Raw genomic sequence first — 27934 nt, 5'->3', positions numbered from 1 at the left:
GATGTCTCCCGGCGAATACGTTGAGTGACATTGTAAATGTACCCCCCGATGATGATGATGATGACGATGATTATGATCCCGTAATCTCACCAGGGCCGCCACCTTTGCGCTTATCTGGCAAATGGCGAGTTGGCCGTTGCGTGCCAGATGGCCGTGCTAACACCCCCACCCCCCCCCGATGATGAAGCCGCGGCATATGGCGACTCTCCTCTGGAATGGGGTGGGGGCGGGGTGGGGGCGGGGCGGGGGCGGGGCGGGGCGGGGGCGGGGCGGGGTGGGGGCGGGCTGGGGTGGGGTGGGAGGGAATGATCGTGGGCGACTCGAGATGCCATGGAGAAGCGTGCACGTGAGGGGAGGTCACGTGACGGGAGGTCACGTGACGAGAGGTCACGAAGTGCACGGATTCGCTCGGGGGCAGAGACGCTGGTGGACGCGCATTTCTTGTGGGCAGAGACTCGGGGGGCCCAGGCTCCTGGGTCTGTGTTGCTCTAGGGTGGTGCCATAGTCGCGTGGTTCTGCTCCAGAGTGGTCCCATGGTTCTATTGTAGAGTGGTCCCATGGTTCTATTGTAGAGTGGTCCCATGGTTCTATTGTAGAGTGGTCCCATGGTTCTGTTGCAGAGCGGTTCCAATTTCACAGGGGTTACAGTCCCAAGTAGCATTGGAGTTGATCTGTTCCACTTGACAGTGTTACGTTCCACGGTGGTTCCATTCCACAATGACTCCGCTCCACGTTGTGGCGGTTCAACTCGGGTGGTGGAAGGTGGAGGGGGAGGATGTAAGTGGGGGGGGGGGGGAAGTGGGTGGGGTGGAAGTGGGGGAGGGGGGGGGAGCTGGCCCTCATCAGCTGTAGCCACGCACAGGTCTCTCAGTGAAGCGAGCTGAGCGCGTCGCTGAGCGCTGGGTTCGTGCCGCTCGCCCCAGGCCGCTCTCGTCGAGGAGGAAGAGGTGGGAGACGAGGAGCGCAGGGGAGGGGGATGGCGGCGGGCGCCATGCCGTCATCATCATCATCGCAGTCATCACGAGACCAACTCTGTCGTCACCGTCATCATTATCACCCTCCTCCTCCTCCTCGTCATCATTTTAGCCTCGATCGGCAACGCCATCGTCATCGCCCATCGCCATCGTTGTCAACGTCAACTTTGGCGTCATCTTTGTCATCGCTGTTATCGTCACTGGGTGGGTAAATGTGCGAGTCCACGACACTCGACAGAAAACCACCCGTGACCGTGCGGCACCCGCGCTGGCTCGGCTCAGATGTGTGGCAGTGGAAAAAGCGAAGGTTGGGGGGGCGGGGTGGTGGGGGGGGCCCTGTCGCAAGTTTTGTATCGCGCGTAGCTGAGAGGAGGCAGCCGAGTGGAGCGGTGGCACGCGATGAGGTAGGAGGGGTAGTGTGGGGGGGGGGCACGTGGGTGTGAAGTGGCCTTCCTCTGCTGTAATTATCGAGCAGCAGGGCTGACTGGCGAAGGCCATCTGTCTCGTGTCAGTGACAGATGCAGGTCGTTTGGAAATGACCGAGATGGCCGCTGTGCAGTGGGAGTCGTCGTCATCAGCATCATCATCATCCTGATCATTCCGAGCAGCTCAAGAAATTCTAAAATATTCGTCGTGATCATCATCAGCAGCAGCAAGTAGCGTCAATGGCAATATCATCATTATCACCATCATCTACAACAGCAGTAGTAGTAGTTATTGTAGTATCAGCAATAACAGCAGCGACTTGACCCATCATCCCTCCAGGGTCGATAAAATTACTACCACTTTGTATGGGGGTGGGCGGGGGGAAGTCAACAACAGTGACTGTCCTATGTAGAGACTCGCACCCCGCCATAGGAATGTGGAATTTCCAATCAGGGGCTGTATAGAGAAGACGAGCACCAATGCCTCAAAGCTAATTTGAGTAGGGATGCCCCTTCAACAAAATTTGTTTAATGGGCAACGTTCCGGGCAATGGCCCTTCTTAATGGTATCTCGGCTATATTTATACGAGGGCAGGGTTGTTGACGGATGTATTGGTGATGTTTAAACTTCGTCAACCTGTGTGTGCAAGTCTGTGAGTCTGCCTAAGTATATGGATCTCTATATATGTCGATTGGTCTTCGTAAGTCTGTGTATCTCTCTGTAATGTGAGTCTCTGTGGGCCTCCATTCAACAGTCAAATCCCCCCACACGATAGGGGCTTCACTTAATCGACTGGCTTGACCAGCTTGTTTGCAATGTCATATCTCTCGATTTAAAGCTTTCGTGACTGCAGGGATTCATATTCTTGGTTCTTTCGGTAAAGTTACGCGACTTTACCGAAAGAATATGTCATATCTCGTTAACTGACCCCCCCCTCCCCCGCGTCCCCGGGACCCCCACACCGTGCCCTGCCGTCTAAGCCCCCCATAACCCCCCCCCCGCCCCCCACTGCAGTGCCACCAGCTGATTGATGGTGCTCAATCAACCTCCCACATCCCCCCCCCTTCCTACTACTCCACCGTCAGCATGATGGAGCACATGCCCACCCGCACGTGTGTGTGTGTGTCTGCGTGCGGTGTTGTCGAGTACCTGGTGCAGTGCGTACATTTCGTAAAAAGAAAAAAAACACGTCAGCATTGGAGAGCCAAAGGCGGTGTCGGGGTGGCGGTTATGGCCACACCTCCCACTCGTGTGCTGTGCCGGTCTTCATCGGTGCTACTCGCTAACAGCACTTGCCCCAACAGTCTGTTAACGCCATACGGCGGTGGGTGGGGGGGGGAGAGATTTGTCTTTGTTGTTGTTGTGGTGTTATTGGCCGATTTGTTTCCGGACGGATTGCCGCGAGGTCCCTGGCAATGTCACGGCCGTCGCCACAGACGGACCGATTGGCTCGGCGCGCAGAGCGAGCGGCCCGAGGTCAAAAGGTCACGAGTTCAACGGCTGACTGGGGGTTGAATGAGCCCATCATCCCTCTTGGGGTCGATAAAGCGAGTACCACTTTGAGGGGAAGTCATGAGTGGTTGTAATATGGGCGTGTGCTATGGACAAGGGCCATTACCTGAAACGTTTCCCATTGTAGATTGTTTTTTTCCCCTTAAAGGCCACACAGGGTATATTCGCCCCTGCCATATGAATGAGGAACTTGCATCACGGGCTCAGGGCTGGAAACAGGCAGCGATCACCACCTCGATGCTCATTGGAGGAGGATATCACTTTGACTATTTGATGAAAAGATCAAGTGACATCTCCGCTGGCAGACTGGAGCTGACCAAGTGCACAACGGCCCAGGTACGGGAACTCCTCTACCCACTCCAAAACCGCCTCCGGGGCTGGAGTATCCATGGCACAGACGATATCCAGGCATTCTAGATTTGAAGCTTTCGTGACTGCAAGGATTCATATTCTTAGGTTTTTCGGTAAAGTCACGTAGGTAAAAATGTTTAATTAATAAAAGTAAAATAAAAAATAAAATAAAAATCACGACGTTTCGGAAGCAACACAAGCTTCCGCCTTCAGGTGGAAGCTTGTGTTGCTTCCGAAACGTCGTGATTTTTTATTTTATTTTTATTTTACTTTTATTAATTTAAATTTTTTACCTACGTGACTTTACCGAAAAACCTAAGAATATGATATCCAGGCAGGCTGATCTCTGTTGTAAGTGGCACCGATGGTGAGGACCCACCTCCGAGTGGCACGCTCTACGTTCAACAGCAGAGTCTCAAACTCCTCGTCTGAGCACAAAGCAATTGCCACATCTTCAGCATACGTAACATGGATGGCCAGTAAGACGCAGCCATCCCTTGACGGCGCCCTGGCATCGATCGGCCTCCCATTGTATTGCATTCTCTGGTACAACCATGAAGGGCTAATTGAACGACATTGTCAACCGAAAATGTTCAATAGTATTGAGGCCAGAGGACACCCCTGTCGCGCACCCCAAGGTGAACGGGAAATGGCTCTGGCTCCGGGCAACGCAGCTTTGCCTGAGCCTGCCCACCATCAACAAGGCCCTCCGTGATGACGAGCAGACAGTTAGGGATCCAGAGCCCTGGCCTGTCGATAGTATCGCAGGCCTTGCTTGACCAAGCCACTAGGTCCTGTTGAAATCCCCTACACCTCTGCTGTAGCATGCACAGGATGTGGCGTCGGTGTGTCTCTGTGTGTGTGACACACACAGACACTCACATTTCGCCATAACAGACGTGTGGGGTGAGGGTTGTTAGCGAGCAGCACCTAATGGAGGCCGGCACAGACCACAAGGGGGTCGACACAGCGACCAGCACCACGCCCGGCCGCCTTTGTCTCCCCATTTGCAAGGTTTTACACGCCGTACCAGGTACTCATTTGAGGCTGAGTCGACCTAGGGGAGGCTCAGGTACCGGTTCGGATAATCGTCACTGGTTTTGGCCGTGAGCGGGAATCGAACTCGGCTCGCGAGCTTTTCAACACACACAACCCCACACACGTACACACGCACAACCCCACACACACACGCACACCCCCACACACGTGCACAACCCCACACATACACACTCACAACCACACACGTGTACACACACAACTCCACACGTGTACACACACGTGTACACACACACACACGTACACACACACGTGTACACACACGTGTACACACACACACGTACACACACACGTACACTCACACACACGTGTACACACGCTGCATTATTCATGTCAAGAACAGAGCCCGCCGGACCTAGTGGCATCATTGGGCGCCATTCTTCGTTATCTGGGTCACTGCCGTCGCTGCTGGCCACCAGTAGGGCAGGGCCCCGCGTCATCTGGGATGAGGATATTCCCCACGGAGACTTCTATCGATTTCCTGCCATCCCTCGGTCGTGTCGGGGGGTGGGGGGGCAGCCGCCGAACGGACAGCTGACGTGAATAGATTGCGTGAAAACTCACGTGGTCCTCACCCCCCCCCCCTCCCCCCGTAGTGTCGCGCTCGCTACTGCGATGGTGTCTGGGGGGCACGCTGGGTTTGAGTGGGGTGGGTGGGGGGGGGTGGTGGTCGTTTGCGATTTTCTGGTGGCGATAAGATAGGGGGGAGGGGAAGGTGGTCTTCCACGACAAAAAAAAAAGTTGAGAATAATTGTGGGGAGATAAGCTGATTGAGGGTTGTCGCGTGGGAGTTTGAGGGGTGGGGTGGGGGGGTGTCAAGGCAGTGGTTTGTAATTCCTCCCCCGCGGGGTGCTAATGAATGGCTCGTCGTCCATTCTCTCGCCGCAAGCTGTCCACGTCCCACCGCTCTCGGTCCGTCCACAGCTCCATTGCCGCCCACCCAACAGCGTAGCTAGCGGGGGGGGCAGGTGGGGTGCCTTCCCACCCCCCCCACCCTGGCCCCCCACTGGTAGCCAAAGCTACGAGTTGCGGGGCCCCTTTGACAACCACGGCGAGATGTGTTTTCAACAACGGTGTCAAAGAACGACGACACTGATTTTTCGCGTCCCTACGGCGTTAAGTGTCCGAGACGGTGAGCGTCACAAGGATGCGATTGGACAAGAGGAGCCAGCGGATGTATAATGGCATCAGGTGCGACCGTGCGAGACAAATCAAATATTGGGGCCCCCAACTGACCGATTGCCACACCCCTTCGGCTGCTAATATCGTCACTAAGCCACTGCGCCCCGTGGCAAACACAGCAGTGATTATCATCCGAACCAGTCGTGGGCCTCGCCACTTGGGAGACAGAGGCGACCCGCCGTGATGGTGCTGGTGGCCACCGACAGCACTTGCCCCAACAGTCTAAGGCTATGATAATTGTTTTTTTACCTTTCTATCTGGCAACAAAACTGACACCTTTTTACAAGGAGTCATGTTTGCATAGACCACAATACCTGCAGTCATAATGCAAACAAAAAACACAACTCTGATAATGTGCACTGTCTCAGGTATTGTGGTCTATGCAAACATGACTCCTTGTAAAAAGGTGTCAGTTTTGTTGCCAGATAGAAGGGTAAAAAACCAATTATCATATTTTTACTGGCAAATGAGGTTCCAATAGTCTAAGGCTATACAGGGGATATTTGACCTTTGTGAATATTGAAGCACAACAACAACAACAACCGCCACGTGTGTTTCCACATTGTTGTTGTTGTTGCACTGCTAAGATTCAATGCTGATATTAACGATAACATTACATTAACAAGTATCCATAACACAGGTTTTTGGGGTTCAATCGCGTAAATATAAATGTGTCGTTAAACCCGCCACCACCCGACACAGCCAATTCGTAAGGTTTGCCACGTAAACAAAGAGTGCCGATTCCTTACTTGCGTGTTGGCGAATAAACCCACGACATTTGCAATTCATCTTCTTGGTTCTTTCGGTAAAGTCACGTAGAAGGGAAATAATAAAATAAAAAAAATAAAACATAATAAAATACAATTCTCACGACGTTTCGGCCACAACGCAAGCAGCCGTCCTCAGGTGAAGAACAGGTCTGTCGGAAAGACAGAGTCTGAATGAAACACCACCAGGCTTGGAGCGTATATTTAAGCTGGGTTGGAGGGGGAAGAGCGCCTTGACAAAATGTTTTATTTTTATTATTGCATTATTTCCCTTCTACGTGACTTTACCGAAAGAACCAAGAAGAAGAATCCCTGCAGTCACGAAAGCTTTAAATCGAAATTTGCAATTCAAGTACGACGTTTCGCCGGTAATTGCAACCAGCATCATGGAGAACTCCTCTCGTTCCGATCTTAAATCGCGGGATGCATGTGATGTCGTCACTTTTGAACCAATCGTGTGTGAACACCAGGAGGGGGCAGGGGTAAACGCATGCATATAAATTACAACGGATTAGACATCACCGGTTGGGTTATTCATAGGGTAATCAACAGAGGTGGGACAAAGTCATTGTTATGCAAGTCCAAGTCGAGTCGCAAGTCATCAAATTCATGACTCGAGTCTGACTCGAGTCCAAGTCACATGACTCGAGTCCACATCTCATAGGTGGGACAAAGTCATTGTTATGCAAGTCCAAGTCGAGTCGCAAGTCATCAAATTCATGACTCGAGTCTGACTCGAGTCCAAGTCACATGACTCGAGTCCACATCTCATAGGTGGGACAAAGTCATTGTTATGCAAGTCCAAGTCGAGTCGCAAGTCATCAAATTCATGACTCGAGTCTGACTCGAGTCCAAGTCACATGACTCGAGTCCACACCTCTGGTAATCAACATACAAAATTTGAATGTGCGATGCACATACATTGCACGTGCGCATTATGCACGCGCACCATGCATACACATCCTGCCGTTTTTAGTTGTTATGTATATCGTTTATTGTGAAATTTAAATCACAGTTCCTATGATCACTGTTGCATTGCTCTCATAGCTTTATTTTGGTGATTTCGAAAACGTTTTGGTTTAGCCATATTTATTTTGTTGTAGTACAGAGTTAGACTGATACCTTTAATCTAAATTGTCTTGTGGTTGCTATGGTTTGACTGGCATCCCACTGGGATTTTTGCACACAGCGTTGATACAAGGTGCTTTTTCTGGAAGACTTTGCTGTTTTTGCCTGGATTTTTCTGTTTGCGCGTAGTCACTTTAAGATGTTTCTTGTTCATGTTTTTGTTTGTTGCGGTTGCACCCGATTCAAGAACCGAATGGCTCCCAGGGCTACACCTAATACATGAAACTGAAAACTGAATTGCTCCTGTGGCAAACGCTGCATTGGCCAGACAGGGCGAATTATCCGCACGAGAATAAAGAAACACCAAAGTAATATTAAATACTCCCAGCTTGATAATTGGTTCTTTACCCTTCTATCTGGCAACAAAACTGACACCTTTTTACAAGGAGTCAGTTTTGTTGCCAGATAGAAGGGTAAAGAACCAATTATCATATTTTTACTGGCAAATGAGGTTCCCATAGTGTAGATGCTTGCCCCGAGCTCTCATACTCTGATGGTGCATTGTCTTTGAGTTGTGCGCCTTTTGGCGTCATCTGGTCCAACCCATGTGAGACTAGGCTCTAAGGAAAGCTGTCTCGGGTGTGGACCAATCAACTTCAAGGACAGTGCATACATTATCAGAGTTATGTTCTTTTGTTTGTATTATGGCTGCAGGTATTGCGGTCTATGCAAACATGACTCCTTGTAAAAAGGTGTCAGTTTGTTGCCAGATAGAAGGGTAAAGAACCAATTATCATATTTTTACTGGCAAATGAGGTTCCCATAGTGTAGATACTCCCAGCTTGTCGGCAGTGGCAAAACACGCGTGCCAACAGGAACACGCTGAATAGATTGTGATAATGTTGGAAGTTCTGTGAAAAACTAGTTACTACTAGCCAAGACTAATTAGATAACCTATTGAAATTGAGATAGAAAAAAAATTACCATTCTGATAGCTACAGGCTATGAGCTGCTTGGAAGCCTATTATCAAGTAATACTACCGCACTCTTTAACTGCAATGCCTGTACAGGTCACCATAAGTCGATGGTCATTAACTGTGAGCAGCCAATAACAGCTACTGCCATTTCTTGCACCCAAAAACGTCAGGATGTGCATGCACGGTGCGCGTGCATCAAGTGCACGCGCAATGTATGTTGATTACCCGCGGAATAACCCAACCGGCAATGGATATCCATTGTAATGAATATTCATACATTAACCCCGCCCCCCCCCACCCCACTCTGGTCTTCACAGCTGATTGGAATCACATTTAGCCCGCTATTTAAGACCGACACACAGGAGGAGGATTTCTCCACAACTCCGGCTGTCGCCTGATGATGCCGGTTGTAGTTACTGGCGAAACGTCGTACTCCAATTGTAAATGTCGTGGGTTTACTCGCCAACTACGCGACACCAAACCTTACTAATTGGCTGTGTCGGGCGGTGCCGGGTTTAACGACACATTTATATTTACGCAAATCTAACCCAAAAAACCCTCTATTGTGGATAATATTGGTCGTGAAAGCTTACGTGTTAAATTAACGATGATATTAATGATGCACACGCTTTGAGATGCGCTTGTGCGGCCGTCTGGAAACGCTTTTCCTTCCAATATTAGGAAGCCACTGGAGCTATGCACTTTTAAATTGTCCAGATTGAAAACTCATTTTTTTATAACTGATTTTTGTGTTGAGCTTGTTTTTCTTCCCCAACACCTCCGATTAGCAAGGGTTGGCTACGCACGGTGCGAAAGAAGTTCAACATAATATTAATATTATTGGTTATTTCGGTATAGTCACGTAGAGTAGAGATAATAAAATAATATAAGTATAAAACAATAAAAAAAATTCTCACGTTTCGACTGCAACACAAGCATTCATCATCAGGTGTGAAATCCACAAATTTTCTTGCTGTGGATTTCACACCTGATGATGATTGCTTGTGTTGCAGTCGAAACGTCGTGAGAATTTTTATTGTTTTATATTATTTTATTATCTCCCTTCTACGTGACTTTACCGAAAGAACCAAGAATATGAATCCCTGCAGTCACGAATGCTTTAAATCAATAATATTAATAGTTCAATGGGCTTTATATAGTAAGATAAAAAAAAACGGTTTAGTTATATTTGTACTGTATATCCTTTTGAAGTGATTTGTTTAACTCTACTATACTTTGCACTCCTATCGTGTTTTTGTTATTTTGTGTTTGTTGTTGTAACATTCTGACCCCTGTGCCCGCTAAGAAAGAGCTTCACAGCTCATCGGATTCCTCCTGCGGTATAAATACAAATTCAGATTTACCAGCAGTGATAATGACGATGCCGGTTTTATAAACGAGACCAAGCACAATGATGGTGACGACGACGATGACGATGATGGTGACGACGACGATGACGATGATGGTGGTGACGACGACGATGGTGACGACGATGATGGTGACGACGACGATGACAATGATGGTGGTGACGACGACGATGGTGACGACGATGATGGTGACGACGACGATGACGATGATGGTGGTGACGACGACGATGGTGACGACGATGATGGTGACGACGACGATGACGATGATGGTGGTGACGACGACGATGGTGACGACGATGATGGTGACGACGACGATGACGATGATGGTGGTGACGACGACGATGGTGACGACGATGATGGTGACGACGACGATGACGATGACGACGGTGACGACGACGATGGTGACGACGACGATGGTGACGACGATGATGATGGTGAGGCCGATGATGACGACGATGATGACGACGATGATGATGGTGACGACGACGATGATGACGATGATGATGGTGACGACGATGATGACGATGATGGTGACGACGATGATGACGACGACGATGGTGACGATGATGATGGTGACGACGATGATGATGGTGACGACGATGATGATGATGATGATAATGGTGACGACGATGATGACGATGACGATGGTGACGACGATGATGACGACGACGATGGTGACGATGATGATGATGGTGACGACGATGATGATGGTGACGACGATGATGATGGTGACGACGACGATGTTGGTGACGACGATGGTGACGACGATGATGGTGACGACGACGATGCTCGGTGTGGTGCGCGCGCAGGGAGGAGGCGGCGGTGGCCGTGCTGCGCGTGGACTTCGCGATGGGCAACTTCACGAGCCAGTCCGTGACGCGCCGCATCCTCTGGCAGCTGGAGCTCCACGGCGCCAAGAGGACCGCCTCTGCCTCCTCCTCCTCGTCATCGTCCACCTCGTCGTCCACCTCGTCGCCCGACTCGGAGCGAGTGATGACGGAGCTCACGGCCATGCAGAAGGACATTGTTGCCATCGTCCCGGTCGCCATGGTACCTGATTGACTACCCCTCCCTGCCCAGCCACCCTCCTTCGTTACCCCCGACTCTATCATTCTCCTCTGATCCGTCACTTCTGTGGCCTTCCCTCCATCCCGATCTCCCCCCTCCCTCCGCTCCCTCTGCTCCCTCCCTCCCAACCTCTTCCCCTCCCTCCCAACCTCTATCGCCTCTCTCTCTCTGTCTTTCTCTCCCCATCTTCTGCTCCCTCTCCCCTTCCTTCCCTCCCTCTTTCCCTCTCTGTTATACCTTCCCGATTCCCTCCGTCGCTTTTCTATCTCTCTTCGTCCGTTCAACCCTCCCTCCCTCCCTGCCTGCCTGCCTCCCTCCCTCCCTGCCTGCCTGCCTCCCTCCCTGCCTCCTCCCTCCCCTCCCTGCATCCCTGCCTCCTCCCCCTCCCTCCCACCCTCCCTTGCCCGCCTCCCTTCCTCGCGTCCACACACACACGTATACACACACGCGCGTACACACACACACACCCACGCGCGTACAAACATGCACACACACACGCACACACGCGCACGCACGCGAGCGCACGCACACATGCACACGCACACATGCACATGTACGCACGCACATGCGTGCACGCACACACACGCACACACGCACACATACACCCACGTGCCCGCTGTACCGCCTCCCCTCTGGGCCCCCTATGAGCGATGTCCGTGCGTGGTCTCAAGCAGCCCGTGATTTATGTGTTTGTCAGACGCCGAAAATTAATGAAGACGTTTGTCAAGTGTATTCATTTCGGAAGCCAAAACTGCACAGGCGTGCACACTTCTTATCTGTGTGTATGTGTGCGCGCACACACACACGCGGGCGATGTTGAGGGAGTGGCATTGTCGTGGTGAGCGCAGAGGGCTCCGAACCCGATGCCTCGAGTTCGATTCCCGCTCACGGCCAACGCCAGTGACGACGTAGACTCGCCCTTCAACAAGCATCTTGATGGCAGTGTGCAAACGCCGGCACTGGGGGAGACGCACAGAGGCGACCGGGGCGTGGCGCTGGCCACCCACCCCCCTCGTGTGCTGTGGCTGCCTGAATAGGTGCTTCTCGCTAACAACATTTAGGCAGCCTGTTCGAGCTATGGTATGGGTGGTCTTTGTCTTGGTGTGCGCGTGTGCGGTGAATGTGTTATTGGCATGGGGAGCGGCAGTGCAGTGGCTACACGTGCCCATGTGTGGTGGCGATGATGATGATGATGATGATATCAGCCACCTCGACGATAAGCTGTCATCACGTGCGTCCAGGTCGCCTCTGAAAAATAGCTCATTGGGGCTATCCCTGGTAAAAACTAGCACAAATGGTACAATTTAACACGTAGGCTTTCGCGACCAATATTATTCATAATATAGATTTTTTTTTTGGGTCAGATCGCGTTATTTATAAATGTGTCGTAACCCTCCACCACCCGACACGGCCAAACAGTAAAAAAAAATGTGTCACGTTTTTCAAAGGACAAAATAATTCACTTCTTTAGCCCACCGCTGTGCTGAAGAGAGAATCAACAGCATTTAATTTTTTTAAATGCCGTTGATTCTCTCTTCAGCAAATTTTTTAATGCCGTTGATTCTCTCTTCAGCAAATTTTTTAATGCTGTTGATTTTCTCTTCAGCAAATTTTTAAATGCTGTTGATTCTTTCTTCAGCACACCGGTGGGCTAAAGAAGTGAATGATTTTGTCCTTTGAAAAACGTGACACATTCTTTACTGTTTGGCCGTGTCGGGTGGTTGGAGGGTTGCGACACATTTATAAATAACGCGATCTGACCCAAAAACCTATATTATGGACAAATGGTACAGATAATCATCGCCATCATCATCCGTCATCTAAAACGGCTCAGTTCACAACCGGCCCTTCACCGTGAGGCCTGCGTTCTAGAGGGCCCTGGCTGGGGCCCTTGTGTGCGCTCTGAGGCCGGGTGAGGCGACGACGAAGCATCGTGGTGGTGTCCCTTGACATCTGAAACAAAGGCGGCGGGGAGGAGACGCGGGCAATGAGAGTCAATTGGCGTCGCGGTGGGCTAGGAGATGTTAACTGCATCGCCTGGTACGCAGGAGGTCGTGGCTTCGATCCCAACCCTTGATGCCTGTCGTATATTTGGAGTTTGCGTGTCTCTCTCTCTCCCCGTGGTCGCGTGGATTTTTCTCCGGGTCCTCCGGTTTTTCCTTCCACTTGTAGAAACACGCATTTAGAGTATTTGGATACTGCTATAAATGTCCACATTGTGATGAGCCACTTCGTTGAGCGACCACTTGTGACCAGGTCGCTTCTGAAATAGAGCTACATCGCTCAGTGGACCCTTACTTGGTAAAAAAAATAAAAAATAGTTTTTATCTAGTTTAGTTTATAGTCGAGCGGCCTGTGACATCAACAACTATGAGGTGAATCAACTTAAGCGCACAGCCAGTCGTTAACAATAATCCTCGTAGCCAGAATTGACAGCGCATTTCTCAATACACTGCTAGATGAAAGCCACCCCTTCCCCCATGCCATGCCAATCACGTGGGGTCTTTGTTTCACAATACTTCACCACAACGGTCCACTTTTTTGTGTGAAGGGAACCCCCCCCTGGTCCGGCTCGCATCTCACTTCATGTAACATTTCGGTATCACTCAGGTATCACTTCAGGTATCACTCAGGTGTCACTTCAGGTATCACTCAGGGATCGCTCACACATCATCCTTATAGCCTCGCGTGATTCAGAGAGAACGTATAAACTATCCTACAAGTTTAATAGCTTTTGTTGCTGGCTGCTTGCCGTTTTATTTGCTTCGGGTCTGTGCATAGCAAGCGGGATGTACCGATGGCAGTGTTACACGTGGCAGTGTTTGTATCTCGAGATGTGCGTGCGATTGGTCGAGAACAACAACGGAGCGACAGCCAAGGAGTGGAAACGCCTCCGAGAGGCGTCCACCGGGAGAGACGGAGCGATGGAATCCCTCCGTGTGGAGGCACGGGGTGGGTCGTTACATCGCAGGAGAGGCCTTCATCCAGCAGTGGATTGACAATGGCTGCTGGTGATATTGATGATGATGATGATGACGACGACCATGAGACACACCTGGTCTCGTATTCCTCTACCCATGCAACCTGACCCCATGTGCTGACCTTTTGATGTCGAACGCTTGATTTTAAAGGCACGGCGCAGGTGGAAATTGTGACAACTGCCGTCACTTACAGTGTAGAGATTTCCCCGTGTAAATCTATCCAGTGGTGGGTGAAACAGCCCCCCTCACTCCTGCCCCCCCCCTCCCTCCCTCCTGTGTGTTCGCCTAAGCCCCATTGATCTCCCTACAGTGCCAAATTGGATTTGCTAAATGGACAGGCTTCTGTTGTGGCCTTAATCTATGTGTAGGCCTCCACAGCTCTGCCCATCTCTCTCTCTCTCCCTCTCATCCCCTCTCTCCCGTCCAGGTCCTCATCTGCATCCCCCCACCCCACCCCCCACATCCGCGAACATCACCACGGCGCTTGTGCCATGCTAGGGTGGTGGTGGTGATGGTGGTGGATGGCGTTGCAGCGGTGGTGGTGATGGCCGTAGTGGTGGTGTCGGTTGTAATGCGTGGCGACGGCGTTATGGTGGTGGTGGTGGTGGCTGTGGTGTTGGTGGTTGCGGTGGTAGTAATGGTGGTCGTGGCCGTGGTGGTGGTGGTGGTGTCAGTGGTGGCTGTGCTGGTAGCAATGGCGTTGGTGGTGGCCGTACTGGCCGTGCTAGTGGTTGTGGTGTTTGTGGTGTTAGTTGTGGTGGTTGTAGTGTTGGTTGTGGTGGTTGTGGTGTTGGTTGTGGTGGTTGTGGTGTTGGTTGTGGTGGTTGTGGTGTTGGTTGTGGTGGTTGTGGTGGTTGTGGTGGTTTGGAGTGTTGGTTGTGGTGGTTGTGGTGTTTATGGTGGTTCTGGTGGTTGGGGTGTTGGTTGTGGTGGTTGTGGTGTTTGTGGTGGTTCTGGTGGTTGGGGTGTTGGTTGTGGTGTTTGTGGTGTTAGTTGTGGTGGTTGTAGTGTTGGTTGTGGTGGTTGTGGTGTTGGTTGTGGTGGTTGTGGTGTTGGTTGTGGTGGTTGTGGTGTTTGTGGTGGTTCTGGTGGTTTGGAGTGTTGGTTGTGGTGGTTGTGGTGTTTGTGGTGGTTCTGGTGGTTGGGGTGTTGGTTGTGATGGTTGTGGTGTTTGTGGTGGTTGTGGTGATTGTGGTGTTTATGGTGGTTGTGGTGTTGGTTGTGGTGGTTGTGGTGGTTTGTGGTGTTGGCGGTTACGCGCGGTGACGGCGTTGTGGTGGGTGCCGCCGGCAGGACACGGAGCTGGTGAACACGGCGGCGCTGTCGGGCCGCACCGTCGCCGTGCCGGTGCGCGTGCTCTCCGTGGAGTCGAGCGGCGCGCTGGCCGACGTGTCGGGGTTCGTCGAGTGCTCCTCCGCCAGCCCCGACACCGTCAAGGTGCGTGTCTGTGTGTGTCTGTGTGTGTGTGTGTCTGTGTGTGTGTCTGTGTGTGTGTGTGTCTGTGTCTGTGTGTGTCTGTGTGTGTGTGTGTGTCTGTGTGTGTGTGTCTGCGTGCGTGTTTCTGTTCGTGTCTGTGTGTGTGCATGTCTGCGCGAGTATCTGTGTGCGTCTGTGCGTGTGCGTGGTTAGCGCGCTGCGCTACGAACCCGGCAACCCGAATTAGATTCCCGCTCACAACTAACACCAGTGACGATTATCTGAACTGGTTCCTGGGCCTCCCTTACGTCGACTCAGCCTAAAATGAGTACCTGGAGCGGTGTTTAACATCGCCATTCGGGAGACAAAGGCGATCGGGCGTGGTGTTGGCCACTCACCCCCTTTGTGTGCCGTGCCGGCCTTCATAGGTGCTATTCGCTTTCAGCACACTTGCTCCGACAGTCTGTTGAGGCTACACGGGGGATCTCGACATCAAACACTGCACACCGTATAGATCGACCTAAACGATGACCCAAACCCCTGACCATCATCACCTCGGTGGCATGTCGCCCTCCATCACCCCGCCCACAGGTGTCCGACGGCTGTGACTACGTCTATGTGAACGGCAAGGAGAGCAAGGGTTCGCTGGCTGCTCGCGTCCGTTTCTCCTACGAGCACCTGAGCGCCACGCTCACGGTCGCCGTGTGGCTGCCCCGGCTGCCCCTCACCGTGCTGCTCTCCGACTCGCAGCTGCAGCAGGTCAAAGGTTGGCGGGCCCCCCGCGGAGCAGCCGCGGCGGTGCCGGTGCCTCCGCCGGTCACCGACGGCGCCGGCGCCGCCGGGGCAGTGCCGCTCACCGGCAGGTAGGGTCCACGCGGAGAGAGTCACTCGCACAGAGACTCACAGAGTCACTCTCATAGAGTCACTCGCACAGAGACTCATAGAGTCACTCGCACAGAGACTCACAGAGTCACTCTCATAGTCACTCACACAGAGACTCATAGAGTCACTCACTCAGAGACTCATAGAGTCACTCGCACAGAGACTCATAGAGTCACTCGCACAGAGACTCACAGAGTCACTCTCATAGTCACTCACACAGAGACTCATAGAGTCACTCACTCAGAGACTCATAGATTCACTCACACAGAGACTCATAGAGTCACTCTCATAGTCACTCACACAGAGACTCATAGAGTCACACAGAATCTCATAGAGTCCCTCGCACAGAGACTCATAGATTCACTCGCACAGAGACTCATAGAGTCACTCTCATAGAGTCACTCGCACAGATACTCATAGAGTCACACACTCATAGATTCACTCACACAGAGACTCATAGACTCACTCACACAGAGACTCATAGAGCCACTCACACAGAGACTCATAGAGTCACTCTCATAGAGACTCATAGAGTCACTCGCACAGAGACTCATAGAGTCACTCACACAGAGATTCACAGAATCACTCTCATAGAGTCACTCGCACAGAGACTCATATATTCACTCACACAGAGACTCATAGAGTCACTCACACGGTGACTCATAGACTCACGCAGAGACTCAGACAGTCACTCAAGAGACCCATAGACTCACTCACACAGGGACTCACAGACTCACACAGAGACTCACAGACTCACAACAGAGACTCATAGACTCGCAACAGAGACTCACAGACTTACCGAGTCGAGACTGTCGCTCCCCACCCCGCAGATCCTCAAGGGCGAGCCGGGGCGAAGACAACCGCGACGACGATGACGACGAAGCGGCGGCGGCGGCCGGAGGTGGGGCCGGAGGTGGGGCCGGAGGTGGGGCCGGAGGTGGGGCCGGAGGTGGGGCCGGAGGTGGGGCCGGAGGTGGGGCCGGAGGTGGGGCCGGAGGTGGGGCCGGAGGTGGGGCCGACGCCGCCGATGAGGCGGAGGAGCGCCGCGGCCGTGGCTGCACGCTGCTCTCCCAGCGTGCCACGGTGCGCGTGCTCGCCCGCTTTGAGGCCGAGGCCTCGGAGGGCTCCGGCCTGCGCACGCCCATGCTGGGGCCCGACTGGCTGCTGGACGTGAGCGAGGTGGTGGCGCGCGCCGGCCTGGTGCGGGTCGCCAATCCGGCGGTGGCCGAGGTGCGGCAGCAGGCGGGCCTCGTGGTGATCGCCCGGGAGGCCGGAGTTACCGCCGTGCAGGTGACGCGCCCGCCCGCGGCCTCTTCGGCAACATCGCCACGCGTGGGCACGCGCGTGGTCACGCACGTGGCCCTATGTGTGTGTGCGTGCGTGTGTATCTCGACTTGTGTGTGTCTCTACGTGTGCGTGTGTGTGTATGTAGACTTGTGTGTGTCTCTATGTGTGCGTGTGTGTCTCTACGTGTGTCTCTCTACGTGTGCGTGTGTGTCTAGACATATGTGTGTGTGTGTCTCTACGTGTGTGTCTCTACGTGTGCGTGTGTGTGTCTAGACATGTATATGTGCGTGTGTGTGTGTCTCTGCGTGTGCGTGTCTCTACATGTGCGTGTGTGTGTGTCTCTGTGTGCGTGTGTGTGTCATCCGGCAAAAACAACCCCTACCTCCTCGTGGTGCCGGACGGCAACGCTGTGGTGGGCAGTACCATGGGGGGAGGGCCAATCTAGATTGGCCTTTCCCTTCATGGCGTTTGTAACCACCACAGCAGCCAAATGGGGGCTCTGGATGGGTGCGAGGGGCTGGTAACCCCTCCACCTTCAATTAACTACCACTAAATTACGATGTAAAAAACGTATTAAGCTTGTTACCGAGGCCCCGGGGGGACAGGCGTCTATGACGTCTCCTGGCCAAATCCTTACCCTCGGGGCTCCTCCAGAAACAACAAAAAGCCACTTCGGATGGCCTCGTGGAATGTTCCAACACTCACTGCGGAGGAGAGGCTGCCACTCCTCTTTCGGGAGCTGGACCGGTACCGCCTGGATCTCTGTGGTATTCAGGACGTCCGGTGGACCAGATCTGGCTCCTGCCACCATGAGGGGTGGACAGTCCTCTCCTCGGGGCAGGAGACTGCCAAACAACAGGGAGTGGCTCTTCTTCTGAACAAAAGAATGAAGGGGGCGTGGGAGCGTGGCGGTGAGTTGTGGGAAGCTGTAAGCCCCAGGCGTTGGGCTCGCCTTCCCATCAACCAGAGGCGAGGAGTGGTGGTCATGGTTACTTATGCCCCCACCGAAGATGAACATCCGTGGAGGGATGCAGGCAAAGCCGATGAGTCAGATGCCTTCTATGACCTCCTGTCACAGGTGCTGACTAAAGTGGCCCCTCGGGATAGAGATATCTTGTTGGGTGACTTCAATGCCCGAGTTTGTCATGATACTGGCACCTGGTCTGGAGTGATTGGAAGCCATGGGCCAGATCAGCTCAATAACAACGGTAGGAAGCTGCTAGATTTTTGTGTAGCCTATGGGCTTGTAATTACCAACATGCTGTTCCGGCATCAGTGCATCCACACAACATCATGGATGCATGCCAGGTCCAAGCAAGAACATCTGCTGGACTACATAGTGACGGAACAGCGGATGCGGGCCCATGTCCTTGACACCAGGACCTACCGTGGAGCTGATCTGCCCACTGACCATCGACTTGTCATCTGTAATATGCGCCTGCCATTTTTCCACTCCGGTGGTGAGTGTACACCCAGGACCCCATTCAAACCATAGTTGTATGGTCTCAGCTAGCTGATGAAAGTTGCAAGCGAGAATATCATCATCGCTTGCGGCTGGGGTTGGCATCGTCCCTCACTCCTCCTGATGTTGAGGGGAATTGGGCGAGGTTTAGGACTATGTTGTGTGACGGGGATGTCCTCTGGCTCCCACATTATTTAACATCTATTTTGACCACGTAGTTCATGAAGCCTTCAGTAGCTGTACCGGAGGAATTTCCATCTGGTACAGATATAATGGGAGGCTGATCGATGCTCAGGTGCGGTCAAGGGATGGCTCCCTATTGCTCAACCATGTTATGTATGCCGATGATCTGCTAATTGCTGCTCACTCTGAGGAGGAGTTGGAGGCGCTGCTGCTGAACCTGGAGATTGCCACTAAGAGGTGGGGACTTACCATCAGCCCCACCAAAACTAAGCACTTGCCTGGGTATTTTGTACCATTGGACACTCCACCCCCACAACTCCAAATTGGTGATAGGGCAGTTGTGGAGAGAGTGAAGAGTTTCCCCATACCTGGGCAGTGTGCTCATGACTGGCTCCGATTTGACAGCAGAGATCTCGCTCCGAATCAGTCGAGCGGCATTATCTTTTCAAAGCTACCTGGTCCGTCGCTCCACAAGAAGCTTCAGGTCTTCTCGACCACAATCATTCCCTCCTTTATCGACGCTTGCAAAACGTGAACCCCCCTAATTGAACATATTCGCCGGTTATAAACATTTAGGCTGGATTGTGTGAGGAGCTCACATATCCTTGAAAGATCTGGACAAAGCCCCATCGGTGAGCTCCTCCTGCAGGCAAGGCTGCGTTGGCTGGGTCATGTAGCCCGCATGCCCAGCCACTGCATGCCTAAAAAGCTTTTGTTCGGCTGGATTGAGGGGGCTAAACGGGCGTGGCACGGGCTAGAGAAGAGATGGAGTGATGTGGTGCAGGAGGATGTGGAGCTGAGTGGACTTGCCGATGACTGGTACCAGCGGTGTCAAGATCGGCCTCTGTGGAGGAGACTTGTGAAGGATGCTACTGGCCAGTTGGAGGCAGTCGCCCTCCAACAACAACGGAGGGCGGAGGAGCGACGCTCAACAACAAAGCGGATCGCCGGGTGGCTAAAGTACAACAAGTTGGCACAGTTGGGGGCACAGGTGGTGCATCAGCCAGTCATCTCAGTCAGTCGACCCGTGGCACCTGCAGGGTCTGCCCCGTGACCTCCTGCCAGCGGGCGTTGGACACTTCACATGGCCTCAACGTGCACATAGCCTGGCACAAGCATCATGGTGACGTCACCGCCACTTAGTGGCGAATGTCGGTTGTTGTGGTGTGTGTGTGTCTCTACGTGTGTGTGTGTGTGTGCGTGTCTCTGCACGTGTGTCAATCTACGCGCGTCTCTGCGCGCGTATCACTTTACGCGTGTCTCTGTGTGTGCGTGTCTCTACGTGTGCGTGTGTCTCTGCGCATGTGTCACTCTGCGCGTGTCTCCGCACGCGTGCCGCTCTACGCGTGCGTGCAGGTGGTGTCGCCGCTGTCGGAGGGCGTGCACGGCGAGGCGCCGCTGTCCGTGCTGGAGGAGCGCGTGGCGCTCGCTGCGCTGCGTCTCCTCCTGGTGGGCGGCCTCTCGCTCACCGTGGGCGCCGCGCCGGGCCCACTGCCCGCCGTGCTCGCCAGCGTCGCCGCACAGCGCCTGCACGCCCACAAGCAGGTCCGGTCTGCTCGCTCGCTCACTCGCTTGCTTGCTCAAACACGCGCTCGCTTACAAGCGAACACTCACAAGTTCAAGTTCATTCATTAGGTATAGCCCTGTGAGCCATTCGGCTCTTGAATCGGGTGCAACCGCAACAAACAAAAAACAAAAAACAAGAACATGAACAAGAAAACATCTTAAAGTGAATATGTAACTGAGTGCAAACAGAAAATCCAAGAAAAGACAGCAACATATTGCAGAAAAAATCACCGTACACCAACGCTGTATGCAAAAATCCCAGTGGGATGCAAGTCAAACAACCAACAACAACACATACACACTCACAAACACACACTCACAAATGCACGCTCACTTGCTCACAAAGACACTTACAAATGCGCTCACAAACTCACGCTCACTAACAAATGCTCGCTCACAGATGTTCGCTCACTCACGCTTGGATAAACCATCACGTGAACTCATCCACGCAGAAGCAGCAGGAGCAGGTTTTGGCTGGCCATCGAACAAAGACGGTCACCACATGGCGAGCTTTCAGATGCGCTTTGCGGCCGTCTGGAACGCTCTTCTTTGCGATATTAGGAAGCCACTGGAGCTATGCACTTTTAAATCATTTAGATTGAAAACTCATTTATTTGTGTGTGTAGTTTCTTGTCCTTCCCCTGCACCTCCGGTCAGCACGGTTGGCTACATCATACATACAAGCCGGCGACCCGAGTTCGATTTCCGCTCACAGCCAATGCCAGTGACGATTATCTGAACTGCTCCTAGGCCTCGCCTAGGTAAGCTCAGCCTCAAAGGAGTACCTGGTGCGATGTGTAAACATCGCCACTGGGGAGACAAAGGCGGCCGAGCGTGGTGCTGCCCACCTCACCCCCCGTCGTGTGCCACGCCGGCCTTCATTAGGTGCCACTCGCTGACAGCGCTTGCCCCCTCAGTCTGATGAGGCTCCTCGGGTGACCTCTGACCTTGCTGCGTGCGCTGCCCAGGAGGCGGTGCTGAGCGCGTGGCTCGAGTTCAGCGACGACACGGCCGCCCCGCTCGACATCTACGACCCGGGCTCCTTCTCGCTGACGCTCACGTCGCTCGACGAGTCCGTGGTCTCCGTGCGCCCTCCGGCTCCCCGGGGGGGCCGGGGCGACGGTGACCCCTGGGCGGGTCCGACGGTGACGGCCGAGGGCGAGGGCCGCGGCGACCTCCTCCGCGCCGAGCTCGGCGTGCCGGACGTCTGCCAGAAGTCGAAGCGCAGGAGCGGCGTCGTGGCGGCGAGCACCTGCGCCGTCAACGTCAAGTTCGGTGCCGCCGCCGCCGGGGACGACTACGGAGACTACGGCGGCGACGCTGACGGCGATCCGCCGGGCGGCGACAGGCGGCCACCGCCGCCTCCGATATCGTCTCCACCACCGGGCCTCCCCGTGGCCTCGGATGAGGGCGACGACAACAGCCGCGGGGTCGCTGACGCCTCCTCCTCTGCGGGGTCGACCGCGACGACGACGACGACGGCGGTGACGACGAGCAGCGACGAGCGACTCCGCGGCATCCCCGACGACGTCGACTTGGAGAGGAGCCTCCAGGGGACACCGCGCAGCCGCGAGCGTGGCGACGACGACGACGACGACGACGACGAGGAGGAGCCGGACGAGCAGCGGGAGGCCGTGATGACGTCGGAGGACGACGACGACGACAACGAAGTGGGGAACGACGCGGTGCGCACCGAGGTGCCGCCGCCACCGTCGCCGCGCTCGCTCACCGACCTGGAGATCGGGATGTACGCGCTGCTCGCCGTCTTCTGCCTCGCCATCGCCGTCTTCCTCGTCAACTGCTTGACCTTCGCCCTGCGCTACCGCGGCGCCGGCGGCAAGAAGGCGCACGGGGCGGGCGGCCCCGCGGCGGCGGCGGCGGGGGCGGCCGCCAACGGCAACGAGCGCTGCCCGTCCGGCGCCAAGCCTCGCCGCCCGCACGACTGGGTTTGGCTCAACCAGCCGCAGCCGCGCTCGCCCACGCCCACCGACGTGACGCCCACCGACGGCGGCGGCCCCCCCGGCCGCGGCGGCCGCTCCGACGCGGCGCCGCTCGGACCGGGCGGCGGCGGCGGCGGCGGCGACGTCGACGGCGGCGGCGGTGGCGTCGGTAACGGCGTCGCGGAAGCCTCGCTCAACTCGCCGACGTCCAAGCGCAAGAGGGTAAAGTTCACGACGTTCGCGGCCGGAGCACCGGACGCGGCGGCGGCGGCGCCGTCGGCGTCGTCGCCGCTGCCGCCGCCGCGACCGCCGCCGTCCCCGCCGGCCGTGGGCGCGAGCGCGGAGGACCTGGAGTGGGTGTGCCGCGACATGGGACTGCGGGAGCCCGACGCCTTCCGGAACTACATGGAGCGCATCAAGGAGCGCGTGTGACGTGTGACTGTGTCCGGGGCACAGAGGGGCGCGAGCGGCGGTCGGAAGGTCGCGAGTTCGAGCCCTGGGCCAGGGAGCCCGCGCAACGAACTTTGCCGGAAGGCGGCGGCGTCGGCGTCGGTGGCGAGAATACGGATGGACTGGGCCCCCCGCCGTGTGAATGTGGAGTTGACACCGCTGGCTCGGGACCGTCGTTAAGGGATAGAAGCTGCCGCAGCACCCACCCCTCCGCCCGCGCGGTGCCCGCTGGAACCGTGGGAGACGCTCTGACTGCGCCGTGGGTGTCGTTCGCTCGCGACGCCGAGCGGTGCCGACCCTGGATCGTCAGCCGCAGCTTCGCGTCACTCGAGGCGCCACCGCTCAGCGCAACGTTAAGTAGAAGTAGAAGAAGAAACAGCACGCACAACCGATTCTCCTAAATGAATCGCGATCCTCAATCCAGGTAGCTGAGCGATGTCGCCACGGCGGGAGTGGTGGCGGTGGGGGGTGCGGCGGGAGTGGTGGTGGGGGGGTGCAGGGGGAGGAAGAGAGGCCGCGGCACGGCGGTGGAACCCGTTGCACCCTTCTTACCTTCTTGTTTAACGAGCGGTTCGCTGTCGCTCGGTAGCGACACGCGTGTTGAGCGCGCCGCGTTCCACCACGGGCCTGGCGGGCATCACCCCCCCCACTCGCCACGGGGAGCCCCCCCCCCCCCCCCGCATCTCCCCGTCTCCGTTGGACCCGGGCCTCGCGCTCGGTGGCGGACGATGAAGGCGGAGACCTCGTGCCGATATCGAGTCTGGCGCAGAAGCGCGCGTCGCGTTGTTGTTGTTGTCGTTGTTGTTGTCGTCGTCGTCGTTGCACCTCTCGCTTACCCAGTAAAGCCTCGCCGAGTCTCAAGACTTTTTTGCAGGAGGGTCCTGCCAAGTTTTTCTCAGTAAGGTGGGCGGGTGATGCCGCCGCCGCCGCAGCTGCTGCTGCTGCGAGCGAGAGTGAGCGTGCGTGACCCCAACCGAGTTAACTAATCTTGGCGGTGTGTGGTTCAGTCGCGGTTACAGCGCGCACGGCGCGTTGTTTATTTAACTGTGGGGAGGAGCACACCGGAGAGTCTGCAGCAATACCGCGGCGAGAGCGTGCACACCCCACGCGGGAGTCGAACCCAGCCTCCCCTGGCTGTCAGGCGCGAGAGTTGCCACCAAGCCGAGTTTGCGGCGCTATCCGGTGCCATTGCTGGTTGGCACGCGAGCGCGCCCTGCCAGCGCGTGTGCCAAGGCGGTTGGTGGGTCGCTACCACTTTGGGTGGCAATTGCCCCCAGTGTCCACCGTGAGCACGATGCTTGGGGTATCGACCGTCGGTTTTAGAGGCACGCCGCTCGCTGTTTGTTCTCCACGTGCCGTGGATTATTGCAGCACGGCACGGAAGAAAAGGTCGTTGAATGGGTACTTCGGTGCCTTTCAGTGAAGCTACCGTGGGCACCTTGCTATCACGCACAGATGTGATTTAGAGGTGCGGCGCTTGGAAAAAAACCTTGTTAGCATATTTCACCCTGAGAGGTACCGATCAGCCATATTCAGGCAATTGCCTGAGTACCAATTGGCCCAATTGGCTGTGAGTATTCCACCGGTGGGCGATGTACAGGATTGTCAACTGCTCCTGATTCATGTACAATCATCGTCGTCATGGTGATGGTCATCAACATCGGCCTTGATCAATCCACTGCTGGATGAAGACATAACGACCCAAGTCTCCGCCATCCCTCACGCTTGAGCTCTGCAACGCTCCGCCTGGCTTCGGCGTGCAGGAGGCAATGGGCGTGGCAGCGTCCGATTATCGCCGTTGGGCTACGTGCGGTGCAAAAGAAGTTCAACATACATGCACATACAAACCCTAAAGCTCCAATAACAGAGGTGTTTTGTGTGAAATCGCGTGAATATATGAATGTGTCGTTAAACTCGCCGCCACCCGACACAGCCAATTAGTAAGGTTTGCAACGTACTGGTACAGCAACACTGGTGTGTTGGAGAATAAACCCACAACATTTACAATTCGAGTCCGACGTTTCGCCAGTAATTACAACCAGCATCACCAGGCGGAATTCTCGGGAGGAATTCTCCCTGAGTTCTAGATTTGAAGCTTTCGTGACTGAAAGGAATCATATTAGGTTTTTTCGGTAAAGTCACGTAGGTAAAACATCAAAATTAATGAAAATAAAATAAAACAAAAATCACGACGTTTCGGAGGCAACACAAGTCTCCGTCCTGATGACGTGACTTTACCGAAAAAAACTAAGAATATTCTCCCTGAGCTTGCCAGCCAATCAGCGGTTAGGGGAGGAGCAAGGGCGTTGTAGTTTGACTACGTCACGACTCTCGCCCCGCCCACAGACGGAACCCACCAATCGCTAAATCCGTGCCCCCCCCCCACTACCCACCCCCACCCTACAACTCAACAGCTGTGGGGGGAGTGAAGGCGCAGCCCTGCAATTGCCCCCCAGGGCTCTTCATTGGGGTGGAGGAAGCAGGGAGGGCGGTCTCGTCGATCGATGCGGGGGGTGCTGTTTCCCAGTGTGGCGAACACCGCCACCCTCCTCCCCCTATCATCCCCATTGATCCGCATTCGCTCAATAAATCAATAACTCCGCCCCCCGCCCCTCTCCACCCCCATTGTGGAAACTCCACCGTGCCTCTTGTCATGAGAGTGGCGCTCAGTGGTGGTGGTGGTTGTGGTTGTTTTGGCGGTGCTCGTGGTTGTAGCGGTGGTGGTGCTGCTGGCAGTGGTTGTGGTGGTGGTGGTGATTCTGTCGATGGTACGGGGCGGCGGGGGGGGGAGCGGTGGCGCAGTGGTTAGCACGCTGCGCTATGAACCCGAAAACCCGTGTGTTCCGTTCCCAAATCGTCGGTGGTTATTATCTTGCCTATGTACGGACGTTGGACTTCTTTCGCGCCGTACGTAGCCAACGCAGCCAACCCTGGGTCCTGCCCCGAGGTCGAACTCGGCCTCAAAAAAAAACCCACTTCGGTGGCGATGACCTCAACCCGGCCCTGGGTCCTCCCCTAGGTCGACTCGGGCTAAAATGAGAACCCGGCGCTGTGTTGTGAACGCACGCGGGGTGACGGACACAGCAGTCCGGGCACGCCGCACCGGCCTTCCTAGGTGCCTGCTGATAACAGCACTTGCCCCACCGGCCCGTGGAAGATACACGGGGGAATTGTGCCTCTTTTAGTCACCACAAAGACAAAGGTACCCCGTATAGCCTTAACAGACTGTTGGGGCAAGTGCTGTTAGCGAGCACTTACGAAGACCGGTACGGCACACGAGGGGGTGGGTGGCCAACACCACGCCCGGCCGCCTTTGTCTCCCTAGTGGCGATGTTTACACATAGGTACCCGTTTTAGGCTGAGTCGACCTAGGGGAGGCCCAGGACCGGTTCAAATAATCGTCACTGGGTATTGGCCGTGAGCGGCAAAACGAGCCCGGATCGCCAGGTTCGTAGCGCAGGGCGCTAACCGCTGCACCACCGCTCCCCACACACACACACAGCACGTGCTACATGTAAGACCGGCACTGCTATGACGTTAAACGTTTATTTGCGCTCTAATCCGCTCGGAGAGGTGCCCGCCACGGGCCGTGTCAACAGTTTGTGTGGGGAAGCGAAGTCATTTGCTTTGCGGCCAAATCGTGCGGAGCCCTGGAATACTAAACTCGTGGAAGACAAGATTAGTTCCTCGCGACAGAGACGCCCTCTTATTCTCGCGGTGGCTGCGGCAAGGAGCGTTGCCCGAAACGTTGGCCTCTTCTATTAGGGGCCGTCCATAAATGACGTCACGCACCTAGGGGCGGGGGGGAGGGGTCAGACATTTGTGACGATGTGTGACGAGGGGGGGGTGAGAAATGTGACGTCACATCAAGATGCGCAACTTTAAATAACTATAGACAACACGTTCTACTTAATTAAATAGACTTTGTAATAAATGTTTTCTCCTACAACATCAGAATGCAGCGCCACATTAAATACGCACTACAATGACAATAGTTTAAAGCGATTTGAAGCATGTTTTATTTTTTGGGGCGAGGGGGGGCAGAGCTTTGTGACGTCATATTTGAAGGGGGGGGGGGTGTCTGACTTTTTGTGACGCCGTGTGACGAGGGGGGGGTCAAAAATCGTCCAAAATCGCGTGACGTCATTTATGGACGGCCCCTTACGTGATGGGCCGGTCGTGAATGAACTTGAAGGGAAGGGAATTTGAAAGATGTCTCACCACCATCACAGCCATCGCTGCCACCGCCATAAATGACAAAGAACCCCCGTGTAGCCGTAACGGACTGTTAGGGGCAAGTGCTGTTTCGTGAGCGCCTATGAAGGCGGGGACAGCACGCGAGGGGGTGGGGTGGCCAGCACCACGCCCGGCCGCCTTTGTCTCCCGAGCGGCGATGTTTACACATCGCACCAGGTGCTCATTTGAGGCCGAGTCGACCTAGGGGAGGCCCAATGCCCGGTTCAGGTAATCGTCACGTGGTGTTGGTGACCGTGAGCGGGCATCGAACTGGGGTCGCCGGGTTCGTAGCGCGGCGCGCTGGCGACTGCACCACAACTCCCCACCACCATCATTGCCACTACCACCACCATCACCACTACCACAATCATCGACACCATCACCACCACCACCATCATCGCCACCACCATCACCACTACCACAATCATCGCCACCACCATCACCACCATCACCATCATCGCCACCATCATCACCACCACCACCGTCATCGCCACCATCATCGCCACCACCACCATCGTCACCACCACAATCATCGCCGCCACCACCATCGTCACCACCACCATCATCGCCACCATCACCATCATCGCCACCATCATCACCACCACCACCATCATCGCCACCACCATCACCACTACCACAATCATCGCCACCATCACCATCATCACCACTACCACCATCATCGCCACAACCACTACCACCATCATCGCCACCACCACCATCATCGCCACCATCACCACTACCACAATCATCGCCACTACCACCACCATCACCACCACCACCATC

The 27934-nt window shown here is 54.8% G+C and overlaps 1 protein-coding gene across 1 annotated transcript in view; it reads left to right on the top strand.

Annotated features, from left to right (window-relative positions):
- LOC144730949 (transmembrane protein 132C-like) overlaps window positions 1–23378 on the top strand; it is a 67029-nt gene extending 43651 nt beyond the window's left edge. The window contains exons 7-13 of the mRNA XM_078611829.1: window positions 10490–10730; window positions 15023–15166; window positions 15737–16008; window positions 16858–16928; window positions 16989–17317; window positions 20316–20504; window positions 21494–23378. Of these exons, the coding sequence (XP_078467955.1) occupies window positions 10490–10730; window positions 15023–15166; window positions 15737–16008; window positions 16858–16928; window positions 16989–17317; window positions 20316–20504; window positions 21494–22897 (2650 nt within the window). The 3' untranslated portion in view covers window positions 22898–23378. The remainder of the gene's footprint in view (window positions 1–10489; window positions 10731–15022; window positions 15167–15736; window positions 16009–16857; window positions 16929–16988; window positions 17318–20315; window positions 20505–21493) is intronic.
- Window positions 23379–27934: the final 4556 nt, after the last annotated feature.

This window comes from Lampetra planeri, chromosome 37 (assembly GCF_965212315.1).
Source record: "Lampetra planeri chromosome 37, kcLamPlan1.2.h2, whole genome shotgun sequence".
NCBI classification, from domain to species: domain Eukaryota; kingdom Metazoa; phylum Chordata; class Hyperoartia; order Petromyzontiformes; family Petromyzontidae; genus Lampetra; species Lampetra planeri.
This window is presented reverse-complemented; position numbering and strand designations above follow the sequence as displayed.